We start from the raw sequence: 15,020 nt of genomic DNA, 5'->3' as shown, positions 1-15,020 counted from the left end.
ATGCCAGCTGGCTCACAGTCCTATATGCACTCTCTGTGTTTCTGGATCACCTGCACCTGTCTTGTTCCCTGGTGTCCTGAGTAAGAGGGCAGATGCCAGGGCCATGCTTTCTGAGTTCATGTTCCTGCTCTGTCACTCCCTACCTGTGCGGTTAGGGTTAGTGATCACACCATCATGGTTATCTGGGTCGTGAAGATCTTTTTTGTCCAGTTCTTCTGTGTATTCTTGCCACCTCTTCTTAATATCTTTTGCTTCTTCTGTGTATTCTTGCCACCTCTTCTTAATATCTTTTGCTTCTTTTAGGTCCAGACCATCTCTGTCCTTTATTGAGCCCATCTTTCCATGACATGTTCCCTTGGTATCTCTAGTTTTCTTGAAGAGATCTCTAGTCTTTCCCATTCTGTTGTTTTCCTCTATTTCTTTGCATTGATCACTGAAGAAGGCTTTCTTATCTCTTCTTGCTATTCTCTGGAACTCTGCATTCAGATGCTTATATGTTTCCTTTTCTCCTTTGGTTTTCACCTCTCTTCTTTTCACAGTTATTTGTAAGGCCTCCCCAGACAGCCATTTTGCTTTTTTGCATTTCTTTTCCATGGGGATGGTCTTGATCCCTGTCTCCTGTACGGTGTCACGAACCTCATTCCATAGTTCATCAGGCACTCTATATATCAGATCTAGTCCCTTAAATCTATTTCTTACTTCCACTGTATAATCATAAGGGATTTGATTTAGATCATACCTGAATGGTCTAGCAGTTTTCCCTACTTTCTTCAATTTGAGTCTGAATTTGGTAATAAGGAGTTCATGATCTGAGCCACAGTCAGCTCCTGGTCTTGTTTTTGTTGACTGTATAGAGCTTCTCCATCTTTGGCTGCAAAGAATATAATCAATCTGATTTTGGTGTTGACCATCTGGTGATGTCCATGTGTAGAGTCTTCTCTTGTGTTGTTGGAAGAGGGTGTTTGCTATGACCAGTGCATTTTCTTGGCAAAACTCTTATTAGTCTTTGCCCTGCTTCATTCCGCATTCCAAGGCCATATTTGCCTGTTACTCCAGGTGTTTCTTGACTTCCTACTTTTGCATTCCAGTCCCCTATAATGAAAAGGACATCTTGTTTGGGTGTTAGTTCTACAAGGTCTTGTAGGTCTTCATAAAACCATTCAACTTCATCTTCTTCAGCGTTACTGGTTGGGGCATAGACTTGGATAACTGTGATATTGAATGGTTTGCCTTGGAGACGAACAGAGATCATTCTGTCGTTTTTGAGCTTGCATCCAAGTACTGCATTTTGGACTCTTGTTGACCATGATGGCTACTTCATTTCTTCTGAGGGATTCCTGCCCACAGTAGTAGATATAATGGTCATCTGAGTTAAATTCACCCATTCCAGTCCATTTTAGTTCACTGATTCCTAGAATGTCAATGTTCACCCTTGCCATCTCTTGTTTGACCACTTCCAATTTCCCTTGATTCACGGACCTGACATTCCATGTTCCTATGCAATGTTGCTCTTTACAGCATCGGACCTTGCTTCTATCACCAGTCACATCCACAACTGGGTACTGTTTTTGCTTTGGCTTCATCCCTTCATTCTTTCTGGAGTTATTTCTCCACTGAACTCCAGTAGTATATTGGGCACCTACTGACCTGGGGAGTTCCTCTTTCAGTATCCTATCATTTTGACTTTTCCTACTGTTCATGGGGTTCTCAAGGCAAGAATACTGAAGTGGTTTGCCATTCCCTTCTCCAGTGGACCACATTCTGTCAGACCTCTCCACCATGACCCCCCCGTCTTGGGTTGCCCCGCGGGCATGGCTTGGTTTCATTGAGTTAGACAAGGCTGTGGTCCTAGTGTGATTAGATTGACTAGTTTTCTGTGAGTATGGTTTCAGTGTGTCTGCCCTCTGATGCCCTCTTGCAACACCTACCGTCTTACTTGGGTATCTCTTACCTTGGGTGTGGGGTATCTCTTCACGGCTGCTCCAGCAAAGCATAGCCGCTGCTCCTTACCTTGGACGAGGGGTATCTCCTTACTACCGCCCTTCCTGACCTTCAAGGTAGGATAGCTCTTCCTAGGCCCTCCTACGCCCGCGCCGCCACCAGCACCTCGGGTTGCTCCTCCCAGCTTCCGCCCTTGGCCTCGGGCGCCGCCCCTGGCCTCCAGCGTGGGGTGGCTCCTCCCGGCCGCCACCCGTGGCCTCCGGCGCCAGGTGGCTTCTCCCAACCGCCCCTGACCTAGATGCGGGGTAGCTCCTCTTGGCCGCCTCCCCTGGCCTCAGACGCCAGGTAGCTCCTCTCGGCCGCCGCCCCTGACCTCGGACGCGGGGTGTCTTCTCCTGGCCGCCACTGACCTCGGTCGCGGGGTAGCTCCTCTTGGCCGCCTCCCCTGGCCTCAGACGCCGGGTAGCTCCTCTCGGCCTCCTCCCCTGGCCTTGGACGCAGGGTGTCTCCTCCCGGCCGCCACTGACCTCGGACGTGGGGTAGCTCCTCTCGGCTGTTCCTGCGCCATCACAGCCTGGCGCACTCGGCCGCTGCCCCTGACCTCGGACGTAGTGTAACTCCTCTCGGCCGCGCCTAGCGCGCCGGGTCGCAGCCGCCCGCGCCTAGCGCGCCGGGTCGCAGCCGCCCGCGCCTAGCGCGCCGGGTCGCAGCCGCCCGCGCCTAGCGCGCCGGGTCGCAGCCGCCCGCGCCTAGCGCGCCGGGTCGCAGCCGCCCGCGCCTAGCGCGCCGGGTCGCAGCCGCCCGCGCCTAGCGCGCCGGGTCGCAGCCGCCCGCGCCTAGCGCGCCGGGTCGCAGCCGCCCGCGCCTAGCGCGCCGGGTCGCAGCCGCCCAATCCCACACTCCGCAGGCCTTGATCTGGGCCATTCTGGCATTTTATAGATACAAGACAGCATGGTTAGAGCCTTGCTGTCGCCAGAATCTCCGCATATGAAACTGTGCTGTGTTTGCGTGTCTGTTCTGTGACTCTGGCAGTGGGGGGAGGGGTGCTGAATGCTCCAGATTTTCTCAGAAACTGCCCGTGGGGCTGCCGCTGCCCGAGCTCAGGAGGTCTTCAGCGACACTGCACTTCCTCAGAGCCACCACCTGAACCCACAGGGCAGCCGGGCGCTTTCTCCTCACCTGTGTTGGGCCGCTCTTTCCCCTTCTCGGTTGTCTTGGCCCGTCCCAGCTGCACGGCCATTGTTCTCCGTGGAGTCAAGGGAGCCCCAGCAGGCGTGGTTGGTGACAGATGATCTGCCCCGATGGCAGCCCCTTCCCTTCCTTCTGCCCACACCAGCATGGGAGAAAAGGCCCTTTCTTTCATCCAGGAGGCCTCACTTACGCCAGCTGCTCTAGAGAGTCCTGCCCCTCCTGCTCTGTCCTGATTGGAGTCCGCTCTGAACCTGAGCTCCTCCGAGGTCTCCTTGTGACCCAGGGCATTGTGGGGCGGGGTGGGGGATGGGGGGTGGGGGTGGGGGGTGGGCGGTGTTTGTTTCCCAGCCCTTTCTTCCTAATCGAACCCCTTCCGGCTGGTTCCTTCAGGTTCCTGCGTTAGAGATTTCCATCTCCCATGAGTCAGAGCATTCCGTTCGCCATCTCTGGCCCCAGGAACTGACTTCTGTTGTTTATGGGTGGCTGGAAGCCTGTTCTTCTCAAATCCAGGCTACTACATGTTTCCTGCCTCTCCTGTTACAGAGTCTCAGCTGACCTGAGCCTTTTGTCCCGAGGTCCCTTATCTGGTTACCACCACTGTCCCTGAGTTCCTCCGGATTAGGAGCCAGTCCTCCTGGGCCAGCAGCTCTGTCCCCTGCTTTCCTGAGGGATGAGGTTCTCAGCGTGTCCTGTTTGCTTTTTCCCCTGTTCTGCGTTTAGCTGAGCGGCCTCCCGGTGGGCCTGAGAGCTAGTGGGATCTTCCTCTCTGCTCTGTACTGCTCTCACGTCAAGTGCACAGAGCCTCCCCCAGAGGCTGAGGGTCTGGGAGGCACTCCCACCATGGGCTCGCTTTCATTGCCCTCTCTTTTTATTCCCACCCAAAACGTTTTCCATTGTGCTCTCTCTTCAGGTCCATTGTTTCCTCCAAGAGGAAACAGAGCTATAGAGACTAGTCCTTCCATTGAAACAGACATCTACATATGCCCCACTTCCTATCTGTAGGACAGGACACAAGCAGATTCAGTCTCTGAGCCTCAGTTTACTCTTATGCAGAACAGAGGCAGTGACATTATCTACCTCATATGATTGTTTTGAGGCCCAGATAACATAATGTCCATAAAAAGCACCATTTAGTGCTTAGCATATACCAATCAAAAGAAAATAGGTATTAGAGACTTCCCTGGTGGTCAGTGGTTAGGAATCCATGCTTCCCTCTGCAGAAGGCATGTGTTCAATCCCTGGTCAAGGAACTAAGATCCCACAAGCCTCAAGGCACAGCCAAAAAAAAAAGTCATTAGCATCATCCCTTCCCATAGCAGCAGCATTCATGGGGAAACCGGGGATCAAAAAAGTGAAGTATCTTGGCCAGGATGGCACAGTTAGTGGAACTTAATAACCAGGAGGGAAATTCAGAATTTCCACAGACTTCTTGCTCTTTCCCCTATACCCCCAAATGGTTTGAGATCCAAATCAACCTAAAATCTAGATTTGATCGAGAAGTAAAGAGAGTCCCGTTCTGGTCAGATTCACTGGGAGTCTCTAGAAATAGAGATACTTGTGGTTCTGCCCTGAATGGGCTCATCACTTCAGACAGAAGCTTCCCATCAGCTGTCCTGTGGGCAGGACCCCAGGAAGCCTGCAGCAGAGAGCCACACCCCTTGTGCAGAGGAGGAGATGGGCGCAGGCCTGGTGGGTATCCACTCTGCCTCAGGTTCTACAGACATCCTTCCTTTGTGTCTGAGAGGAATTGGGAAGTGGTCATGAACCAAAACCCCCAGGTTTAACATTTGCAAGTAAATTCTTAGCTCCACCTTCCCAGCAGCATGCTTTAATTCCAAACATTCACTGTGATGTTTGAAAATAAAAATAGGAAAGCTCTTTCAAATTTTTGTGCGTTTTCAAATTTTCTGGGGGTTTATACCCCCTCTTCACTTTAAGTAAGCCTAATTTTTACCCAAGTTGATGAAGCTGTAAGCTTGGAGAGAAAAAAACATTTTTTGAATGAGTCAGAATTTGACTGATGGATTGATGATGGGATAGGCAGCTTGACCTTGAACTTTGCTTTGAGGCCAGAGGCAGGAGCAAGACTGCTAGGAAAGAGAATGCAGGATTTAGAAAGTGAAAGTGAAAAGTCAGTCAGTTGTGTCCGACTCTTTGCGACCCCATGGACTGTAGCCCACCAGGCTGTGCTGTCCATAGAATTCTCCAGGCCAGAATACTGGAGTCTATAGCTGTTCCCTTCTCCAGGGGATCCTCCAACCCAGGGATCGAACCCAGGTCTACCACATTGCAGTCAAATTCTTTACTGTCTTAGCCACCAGGGAAGTCTCTAATACCTAGCATGGGTAGCCTATCCCTTTTCCACTGGATCTTCCTGACCCAGGAATCGAATGGGAGTCTCCTGTGTTGCAGGCAGATTGTTTATCAGCTGAGCTACCAGGGAAGCCCTAGGATTTGGAAGGGGGAAGAGGAGACTGGGGGAGAGGGGTGGGGGCAGGGGGCAGTCCACCTGTGGGGAAGCACAGCCGCCTGGACCGGGGCAGCTCACTGAGTCCCACTGAGCCCGGGTTCCTCCTCTGCCGTCTGCTGAGCGTTGGCTCCATATGAGTCATATGTGAATGCACTCATGGGACTGTAGCAACAACAGTGATGACGGTGGCCTCTGACCTGTCCCCGCCTCCCCCACGGTGAGCCGGGCACTGCACACCATCACCCCCAGCCCCTGTCACCATCTGGGAAATAGATGCCGTCCTTTCAGGTGAAGAATGCGGAAATCAGAGAGGTTAAGTAGTAGCAAGTTTGAGGTCACGGGGCTCACAGAGAGGAGAGAATAATCCTAACGAAATTCTGTCTGGCTCTCAAATGTGCACTCTTAGCGGCCGTGCCTCGAGGCCTTCCTCCTCAAGCGGGTAAGGAGCGGATAGTGAAGGAGGGATGAGGTAAAAGAGGGTATTGAGAGCAGGGAAGGGGCAGAGGCCCTGCAGTGGGGAGGGTGGGGGGCAGAGGTCGCTCCTAAGTCAAGGCCTCTCACGTCTGTCTGAGGCTCTCCTGTCCTTCCAGCAGTTGGACCCGGTGATAAGGAGGGAGAGTCAGTGCGTTCCTCCTGGAGCTCCAGCCGGGGTGAGAGCTGTGTCCTGGCCCCTGGCAGGCTGACTGACCCCTCCTCCTGAACAGCACAGACACAGGGCAGAGCGGCCTCGCCTGCGTTTCTTTCCCCCGCAGCAACTCTCAGAGCATCTAGTGCAAGTGAGAGAGTTGTAGCCCAGAGTCCGACCCGTCTGTCCAGTTAACCACTCACAAGCACCGCCACAGCCCAGCCTAACTCCTGCCCGGCAATTCCCTTGCAGACCAAATGTCACCAGTACTGGCCCAATCCCCCTGACGTCATGGAACACGGCAGCTTTCACATCCGCTGTCAGTCAGAGGACTGCACCATCGCGTACGTGTTCCGGGAAATGCTGGTCACCAACACCGAGGTGAGTGGGGCCTGTGTGGCAGGAGCTGTGGGGGGACCCGGGAAGGCGCAAGTTAAAGGCTGGTGCTAAACCAGCATCCACTGTGGGCCCGGGGAGGCCTCTACTTCTGGGTCAGTCTGGGTTTTCAGCCGGTGAGCATTTCAGTAGATGTGCAAGGTTGCCTGGAAAAGAACCAGCATCCGTGTTCACAGCAGCATATTCACAACAGCATACGAGGGAAACAGCCCAGGTGTCCACTGACAGATAAACAGGTAGACAGAACATGATATATTCATACCGTGGAATCCTAGTCCCCCCACAGAGAAGGAGATTTTCTAACCCATGCTGTAGCATGGCTGAACCTAGAAGACATTGTAATGAGCGGAAGAAGCCAGACACAAAAGGACAAATACCATGTGACCTCCTGGAGTAGTCAGTTCACAGAGACAGAAGTAGGATGGTGGTTGCCAGGGCTGCAAGGCTGTTGGACGAAGAGTTAGTGTTTAATGGGCACAGTGTTTCAGTTTGGGAAGCTGAAAAGTTTCTAGGAAGAGTGAGGAGGGTTGTACAACTTTGCCAATGTACTTAATGCCACTGAACCATACAGTTAATAATGTTTAAAATGGTAGACTTCTTGTTATGTATATTTTGCTCATTAAAAAAAAAGCCAGTGTGGGTGGCCTTGACAGCAAGTACCACGGGAGCAACCAGGAAGAGATGGCTGTGGGCAGAAGTGGTGCAGAGCCATCAGGCAGGAGGTGGCCTCCGCAGAGTCCTAGAGACAGGGCCGGCCTGGGAGCATTGAGGAGGTGGGTGGGTGGGAGTGGGCAGGACTCAAGGCCGGGAGATCCCCAGTGGGCAGAAGAGCATCCAGAGACAGGAGCTCACTGGCTGGAGGCTGGGAAGGGGCCGGGGTGCTCCTGCCCACCAGTCCAGATAGACTCAGCGAGGCTCCCCTGCCCCTTTGCAGACCGGGGAGGAACACACAGTGACCCATCTCCAGTACGTGGCCTGGCCAGACCACGGCGTCCCCGATGACTCCTCAGACTTTCTGGAATTTGTGAACTACATGCGGTCCCTGAGAGTGGACGGTGAGCCTGTCCTGGTTCACTGCAGGTACTGTGGCTAGTTGACCTGGTTTTACCAATACTGAAACTCCTTGGGCAAGGCCTGGAGACAGTTGGCAGGCATCAAACCCACCTACATCCCACAAGACTCAATATACGCTTACAAGGCTCTGGTTGCTTTCTGTCTTCACTCTGTCCAAAGATTTGGACAAATTCTGACTGCACCATAGAACTGGACAACAGAGTCCCTACCTCGTTTTTCCCTCTGTTCCTGTGGTAGATGTGCAGGAAATGGGGGTGGAGTTTGCACAGAAAGGTGGATATTTCTTCCCATTGGTTTTTTAAGCCTCTGGCTTGTTTGGGAGCATGCCCTGAGCTCAAAGTTCCATGTCCTTTGAAGGTCAGGGAGGAGAACTCCATCTGAGTAAAAGTGGGAACTGACGAGGAGCTGAGCTGGGCTGTGCATAAATGCTGTCTGAGCAAATTCCGCCTCTGCTTCTCTTCCCCCAGTGCTGGGATAGGTCGAACCGGTGTGTTGGTCACCATGGAAACAGCCATGTGCCTGATCGAGAGGAACCTGCCCATTTACCCACTGGATATTGTTCGGAAAATGCGAGACCAGCGCGCCATGATGGTGCAGACATCAGTGAGTAGAAATCTAATAATAAAAATACTAACAGTGGCCAGGCCTGTACAAAGGGCTTTGCAAGTCAAGAGGCCAAGGCCCCACGGGACTGAATCACTCGCACGTGGTCACAGAGCTTGTCAGGGGCTGAGCAGTTCCAACGCCCACCCGATCTGGCCTCTGTGGCTTGCTGCCCTCCACTTCTCCTGCCTCACAGTTTTTTCCCGACAGCCTCTTGCTCCCTGCTGACCAGGGAGCAGCCCTGATTGCACTCTGCATTGTCAAGCCCCTGACCCATCATCGCCTGTCTGTCAGAAGTAAGCAAGGTCACCTGAGGGTTTCACCCCACCCACCTAGATGTTTCACAGGGCCCCGCTCTCTCCCACTCTGGGCTGTCTTCCCCTTGGTACCCAGAGCTGCCAGTGTCCTTAAGAGGAAATGATCTGGGGACTTCTTTGGTGATCAGTGGTTACGATTCTGCCTTCCAATGCAGGGGAGTTCAATCCCTGGCTAGGACATTAAGATCTAGGTGCCTCATGCTGCTGCTGCTAAGTCGCTTCAGTCGTGTCCGGCTCTGTGCGACCCCATAGATGGCAGCCCACCAGGCTCCCCTGTCCCTGGGATTCTCCAGGCAAGAACACTGGAGTGAGTTACCATTTCCTTCTCCAACGCATGAAAGTGAAAAGTGAAAGTGAAGTCGCTCAGTCGAGTCCGACTCTTAGCGACCCCATGGACTACAGTGCACCAGGCTCCTCCGTCCATGGGATTTTCCAGGCAAGAGTACTGGAGTGGGGTGCCATTGCCTCCTCCAAGGTGCCTCATGGTGCAGGCCAAAAAAAAGAGGAAATATTCTGGTTTCCCCTAGATCTACAAAAGGGGCAGGGGGCTCTGGGGAAGTACACAATTCACTCTCCCCATGTACAGGGCCACCTTTGAATAGTCCCTTAACCTCTCTAAGCCTCAGTGTCCCCATCTGCAAAATAAAGACCACCCCCTATTCATTCATTCATCCCTTCAACAGGTAGCGCACTAACAGGAGAGGCCTGAGCTTTTATCTAGTAGAACTGCCTCAGTCAACTATGAATCTCAGCAGCAGTGGGAGAAGTCCAAGGGGAGCCTGAGAATTCAGGAAGAGTATCTGAAGCTGACTTGGAAAGGCAGGGCTTTCTAGAGCCAAGGCCTCCAAAGCACCCCACACCTACCCACCCCGCCTCTGATGGGTGAGGAGGAGTTAGCAGAGAAGAGAGTGGGGCCTGCACACAGCTCTGCATCCTCACAGGCTCATGGCCTACGGTCGTAAGATCTCTCTAATGATTATGAGCTCTTGTTTTTATTTTATTTATTTTCTTATTATTTTTATTTTTAATTGGAGGAGAATTGCTTTATAATATTGTGTGAGTTTCTGCTGTACAATAACATGAATCAGCTATAAGTATACAAATATCCCCTCCCTCTCACTTACCCATCTATCCCGACCCCACTAGGTCATCATAGGAGCTCTTGTCTTAAATTCCTGTGCACTCCTGGGTGGCCCTAGTGGTAAAGAACCCACCTGCCAATGCAGGAGATGCAAGAGACGTGGGTTCAGTCCCTGGGTCGGGAAGATCCCCTGGAGAAGGGCATGGCAACCCACTCCAGTATTCTTGCCTGGCGAATCCCTTCTATGAGAAGCCTTTTGGGCTACAGTCCATAGGGTTGCAAGGAGTCGGATACGACTGAAGCGACTTGGTATGCACACACCCAAGAAATCTGGTTAAGAAAATAAAAAAGTTGTTAAGACTGTTCTCTGCCTGGTTTTGTGGTATGGAGGACCTCATTGTTAGTTAAGAAAAATAATGTTTCAAGTGTATCTTCTGGACACATTTTCCTAGCTGGTGCAGCACAGTCTGAGGCTTTCCTTCACCCTGAACACATCCCTCAAATAGTCTCAGGTGTTTGTTAATGAAAAGAACCATATCCTGCAGAGTGACTTCCAGTGGCTGTCCTTTCAAAAAGACAAAGTCTAGACTGCTGACCCCAGTGCAGGGGTCCCCCACAATGAGGTCCCAGCCTACCTCTGCAGCCTCCCTCCAGTCCCCCCACACCCAGGTGTTCCACGCAAGGACCATGACCCCTGACCTTGCTCTGACCCTCCTCCTCTGAGCGAGCATCTTTGTCAGAGCCCTTCCAGCAACCTTTGTCCCTCCCGAACTTCCCCAGACTGCTGGTCCCCCTTGGCTGAGTTGTCACGCAGAACAATGAACTCACAGGTGTGTTCACTCCACTCTGTGCCCCTGGATGTAACCCAGGGCTGGGCCCAACTTGAGCTGGAGCTCAGGGTGTTTATGAATGAGGTGAAAGAATAACTCTGTCTGGGGTGAGAGGCTGTGTTTGTGGAGCTGCTGGCTTGACGGGCTTTCCTCTCCTCCCCAGAGCCAGTACAAGTTTGTGTGTGAAGCAATTCTTCGCGTTTATGAAGAAGGCTTAGTCCAGATGCTGGATCCCAGTTAAGACTGCTGTGAAGACGTTCATTCCTCTTTCCCCGGGGCATGCTCCTTCTCTCTGGAAGCAGCAAGAGGAACCTGTAGGCTGTGGGAAAGGAGTGAGCACATTTGACCCAGGCACTTTAAATTTCTATTAAAAAAAAAAAAAAAGGTATCGTGTACATAAGAACTGTGTAGATAACGCATGCGGTTATAGCATCATGCAGGCCTGTGCCTCCTCTGGAGAGAACTAAGCCGAAGGGGAGCTCAGTTTGGGGCCTGTCCTAATGCCTTCCCCTCTCTTTATCTCCATATTCCTGTAAACCATCCTTGGGCAGTTGGGAGAGGGCACCAGCCATGCTGTGGGCCTCCCAGAAGCGAGATGGTATGGCTGTTCAGAGTTACTTGGATGCGTTGTGTGTATACGGGTCTAGGACTAAGAGCTGAGCCTTCCGTGGGTCTGGGCGGAGCTGAAACAGTGTTCACCAGCCTTGATGATGCTCGGGGGGACCCCATGAAAGTACTGGGTGGCAGGGGATGGGGTGTCAGGCAGCGAACGAGCAGTGCCTTTGTGCCCTTGTGCCCTCCCTTCCTTTGTCCCATCTCCCTGCCTCGTCTGACATTGGCATTTCTGAGAATCGTGTCCCCGTGCCCTACCTCCTCCCTGCATTAGTGACCCTCCTCAGGTTCCCACCAGTGCCTGAACCAGACGAGCAGTGCAGGTTTCAGGTGAGTCTTCAGCTGAGACTCTGAGAACGAGGACTCCCGGCGTCGCCCCGGTGTTAGCTTTTGGAGCAGGTGCCTCTTGTGTCTGCCTCCTTCCTGCTGCACACCCAGCGCCCAGGACTGGAATCATCCACTACTGAATCTAATACATGGATTGCTGCTACTTCGATCTATTACACTTGAACCATTACGATTTTCCTGAGGGGAGATGGGACGTCATCTAAATATTCAGAATCATTGGCCCTTCTGAGGAAAGATCCAGACATTGAACCATGGGGAACCCAGCTTCGAGAGGGTTGCCTATGGATATGTGTGTGTGTTGTGTGTGTGTGTGCACGCCCACGGGTGAGTGTCTCTCAGGATTCCTAACTTGATTCGAATTACAGTTGAGTTTATATAAAGAATGAGTCTCTGTATAGAAGAACAAATGTGTGCATTCACTCCTAGTTACAATGGTCTCCGTTTCATTTCAAAGGAGAGGATCAGACTATCTGAATATAAACACAATTTGATGTTAATTTATTCTAAGTACACCAAGATTTTGATTGTCCTAAAGAATTCTGCCTTTGTTGATACTGTGTTAATTTTTTTTTTAACTTGTGCCAGGATTGTAGCAAATTATTATTTAAGGAAAATAAATTACGTGAAAATTCGAATGTGGTATTTTGAAATAGTGGTTTTATGTATCCAGAAGAAGCAGCTAACTAAGTATCCAATTTATTGATGGGATTTATAGAAAAAGGATGGTTCCATGTTACAGAGCACTGAAATTAGGCCGTTTTGATGTTTAGCAAACTCCAGACCAATTGAGCCAAAACGTTTCCTGGTCACAAGATGGGTAAAGACCTTTATGTAGGGGCCAGGTTTCTAAAGTTCTTTGTCTCCAGACCTAGCATATTTATTGCATTCTTTCCATCTTTTCCCCACTGACATTTTACTCTTAAACGACAGGGGTTGGGGGAGCTGTTGTACAGGGTCATAACCCACACTGGGCAATAGGAGATGATGAAGCCCCAACCTTGTCAGCATGGTGCCAAGCTAGCTGAGTGTAGCAGCAAGGCTTGGCGCTAAGGGCTGGGGGATCTAGTTTCTGATTGCACTCAACAGCTAGCCCTGGGCCTAGTCACCTGAAAGCTTTACCTCCATTTTCTCATCTGTAAAATAGGCGAACTAGATAATACTGAGGACTCTAGGTCAAATATGAAGATTGAATGAGCTCACGCTATTGAAGTTTTCATCAGCTGGAATCTGACTCTGCTCTGGATGCATTACTTGGAAAAATTAATTTATTAGTGACTAGCCCCCAAATCCATGAATCAGAAGTAGAATCACTGGGGTTTTTATAAGAGGAAATCACTTTTATTCTCAAGAGAACCAAGGGCACAAAGGAATATTGTACAACTACTTCTATTCAATCTGGACTCAGAAAATTCCATCAGCAAGGCACCAAAAAAGAGAGAGGCTGAAGTAAATTAACCCCATCAGGATATTGAGCAAATCGTTGCCATTTGATAAAAAAAAAGGCGTCATCACCCTGTGTATAAAAAGCTTGAGAAGTTTAAATGAGTTTGGAGATTTGTTTTTGTGTGTGTGTGTGTGTTTTTTTTAAGAAACGCATTGTTTAATATGGTTGCAGAAATGCTGCCATTATTTTATATCAATTTCTCAAAAGTTTACCAAAGATTGCCACCAGCCTTTTTCCGCCACTGTGCAAGCCAGTAGTTCAGACTCAGCAGATGTTACCAGGAACAAAATCCATGCAACCCTGGGGAAGAACAAGACAAGACAAGAGAATTATCAAAAGGAGTAAAATGTGCAAGTACCTATTATAGATGCTACTGATCAAATTGGGGAGTTCAAGATTTCGGCTTCACTACCTTATACACTTCCTCAATTGGACCTAAGAAGCCCTTATTAGCTGTAAGTGAAGAACTTCATCAAAATCAGGATAAATAGTTTGTCCAGGAAATTGGAGTATGCATGGAGAAGACATTTACATCCTGCATTCTGGCGCTCTCGGAAGATCTAATTAGACATCAGTGTGCAGACATAGGATGGGAGGTCTCTCCTGGTGTCACTCCTTAGAACCTGCACTTGACGTTGTTTGACTTTCCAGAAGAAGAGATTCAATTCAGTTCGGTTGGGGCAGGAGGGTTAGAGAACAAACTTGGGCTGGTCTTCAGTTCCTACCACAGTAATTTCATTTTTCACTTTGCTTTGAGACGAGCATAGAGGCTGTTGCTGCAGTTGCTGGTTGACGTTTGTTTCTCATAGAAGTTATCATAGAACTAGAGGCATCAAAGAGGCAGTGTCAATGGGGAGAGGCAGTTAGAGGCAGGATGTGGGTCCAGACTAGACTTAGACAAGACACGTCACCCTTGGCCCTCACTTTCCTCATCCGTGAAAGGGAGGTTGGGCTGGACTAGATGAGCCCTCAAGGCTACCATTCTGGGAGTCTGTGTTCCAGAGAATTGAGATTAATCCTAAGCCCAAGCCTCCAGTAAGCTACTAGAGGGAGATGTATCACATTTCTAGAACTTGTCTCCAAGAGCTGGTCCCTCAGCTCTTGGCAAAGAGTCTGACCTTAGTCTGAGGAGCCAAGCAGGGGTGGGGGGTCTGATAGTCTGGCTGTCCAACATCTCTGATAACTCACGTTCCATCTGGAACAACCAAGGGATTTGTGTTAAGTCGTGTTGTTTTGAAAAGTATCTTAATTGATCAGCAATATTTTGTCTGTAAATTTGGAATGTTTTTCATTCTGGCCTGTTCTTACAGTGACTCTGCTGAAATACAGTTTGATCAATATAAAAACATTCAAGCTATGCAACACTGTTATTGTGTGTTGATACTTTTATTCTGATGTCTTGATTTTCTGGAGGTGTTTTCTCATTTTGTTTGCTTTGTTTTTTTAAAGTAAATGTTAACCCTCTTGGAGGAGATTGCTCTGTGCCCGTCTCTACCTTCCCTCTGGTCAGAAGCCTGACCACGGGCAGCCTTGACCTGTGTGGCAGGTTCTAGATCAGAATCAAGTTCAGCTGTCATGACAACAGTAGTTTACACAAAGGAGGAATCTCTTGCCCACTACCGTGCAAAACTGCCAGGTGGGTCCATGATCCCTAGGGTCCCAGGTTCCTTCTGACTTGTTGCTCGGCCCTCCCCAGTATGCAGCCATCTACACTGAGGTCCGTGATGGCGGCTCCAGCCACGTTCACATTCCAGCGGACAGAATGGAGGAGAGGGGAGGAGAAAAGCAAGACTTGTTCCTTAGCGTATGTCATGTGGATGTTGTACATTTCACTGATCTGAACGTACAGGGAAATACCTACCACACAGAAGTGTGGGAAAGGTAGTTTTTATTCCCAGATGCTATGTGCCTAGTTGAAATTCAGGAGTTCTATTTCTGAGGAACAAGGGAAGGATGGGCTTGAGGGACAATTAGTGATCTCTGCCATAGCTCAGCCCTTTGGTGTCACCTTTTCTTAGCTCATGTGGAGCCCATACCTCCTCTCCCCTAAGGTAAATAACTTAAACCCCTTCCAGATATGGCATGGAC

The 15,020-nt window shown here is 50.3% G+C and overlaps 1 protein-coding gene across 1 annotated transcript in view; it reads left to right on the top strand.

Annotated features, from left to right (window-relative positions):
* Window positions 1-14,196, top strand: part of PTPN3 (protein tyrosine phosphatase non-receptor type 3) — a 118,687-nt gene extending 104,491 nt beyond the window's left edge. Inside the window, exons 25-28 of the mRNA XM_052644804.1 lie at window positions 6,480-6,608; window positions 7,558-7,703; window positions 8,165-8,300; window positions 10,692-14,196. Of these exons, the coding sequence (XP_052500764.1) occupies window positions 6,480-6,608; window positions 7,558-7,703; window positions 8,165-8,300; window positions 10,692-10,769 (489 nt within the window). The 3' untranslated portion in view covers window positions 10,770-14,196. The remainder of the gene's footprint in view (window positions 1-6,479; window positions 6,609-7,557; window positions 7,704-8,164; window positions 8,301-10,691) is intronic.
* The last annotated feature ends 824 nt before the right edge of the window (window positions 14,197-15,020 follow it).

This window comes from Budorcas taxicolor, chromosome 8 (assembly GCF_023091745.1).
Source record: "Budorcas taxicolor isolate Tak-1 chromosome 8, Takin1.1, whole genome shotgun sequence".
Taxonomy (NCBI): Eukaryota; Metazoa; Chordata; class Mammalia; order Artiodactyla; family Bovidae; genus Budorcas; species Budorcas taxicolor.
The sequence above is the reverse complement of the archived record's forward strand: the minus strand, read 5'-3'. Positions and strand labels throughout refer to the sequence as shown.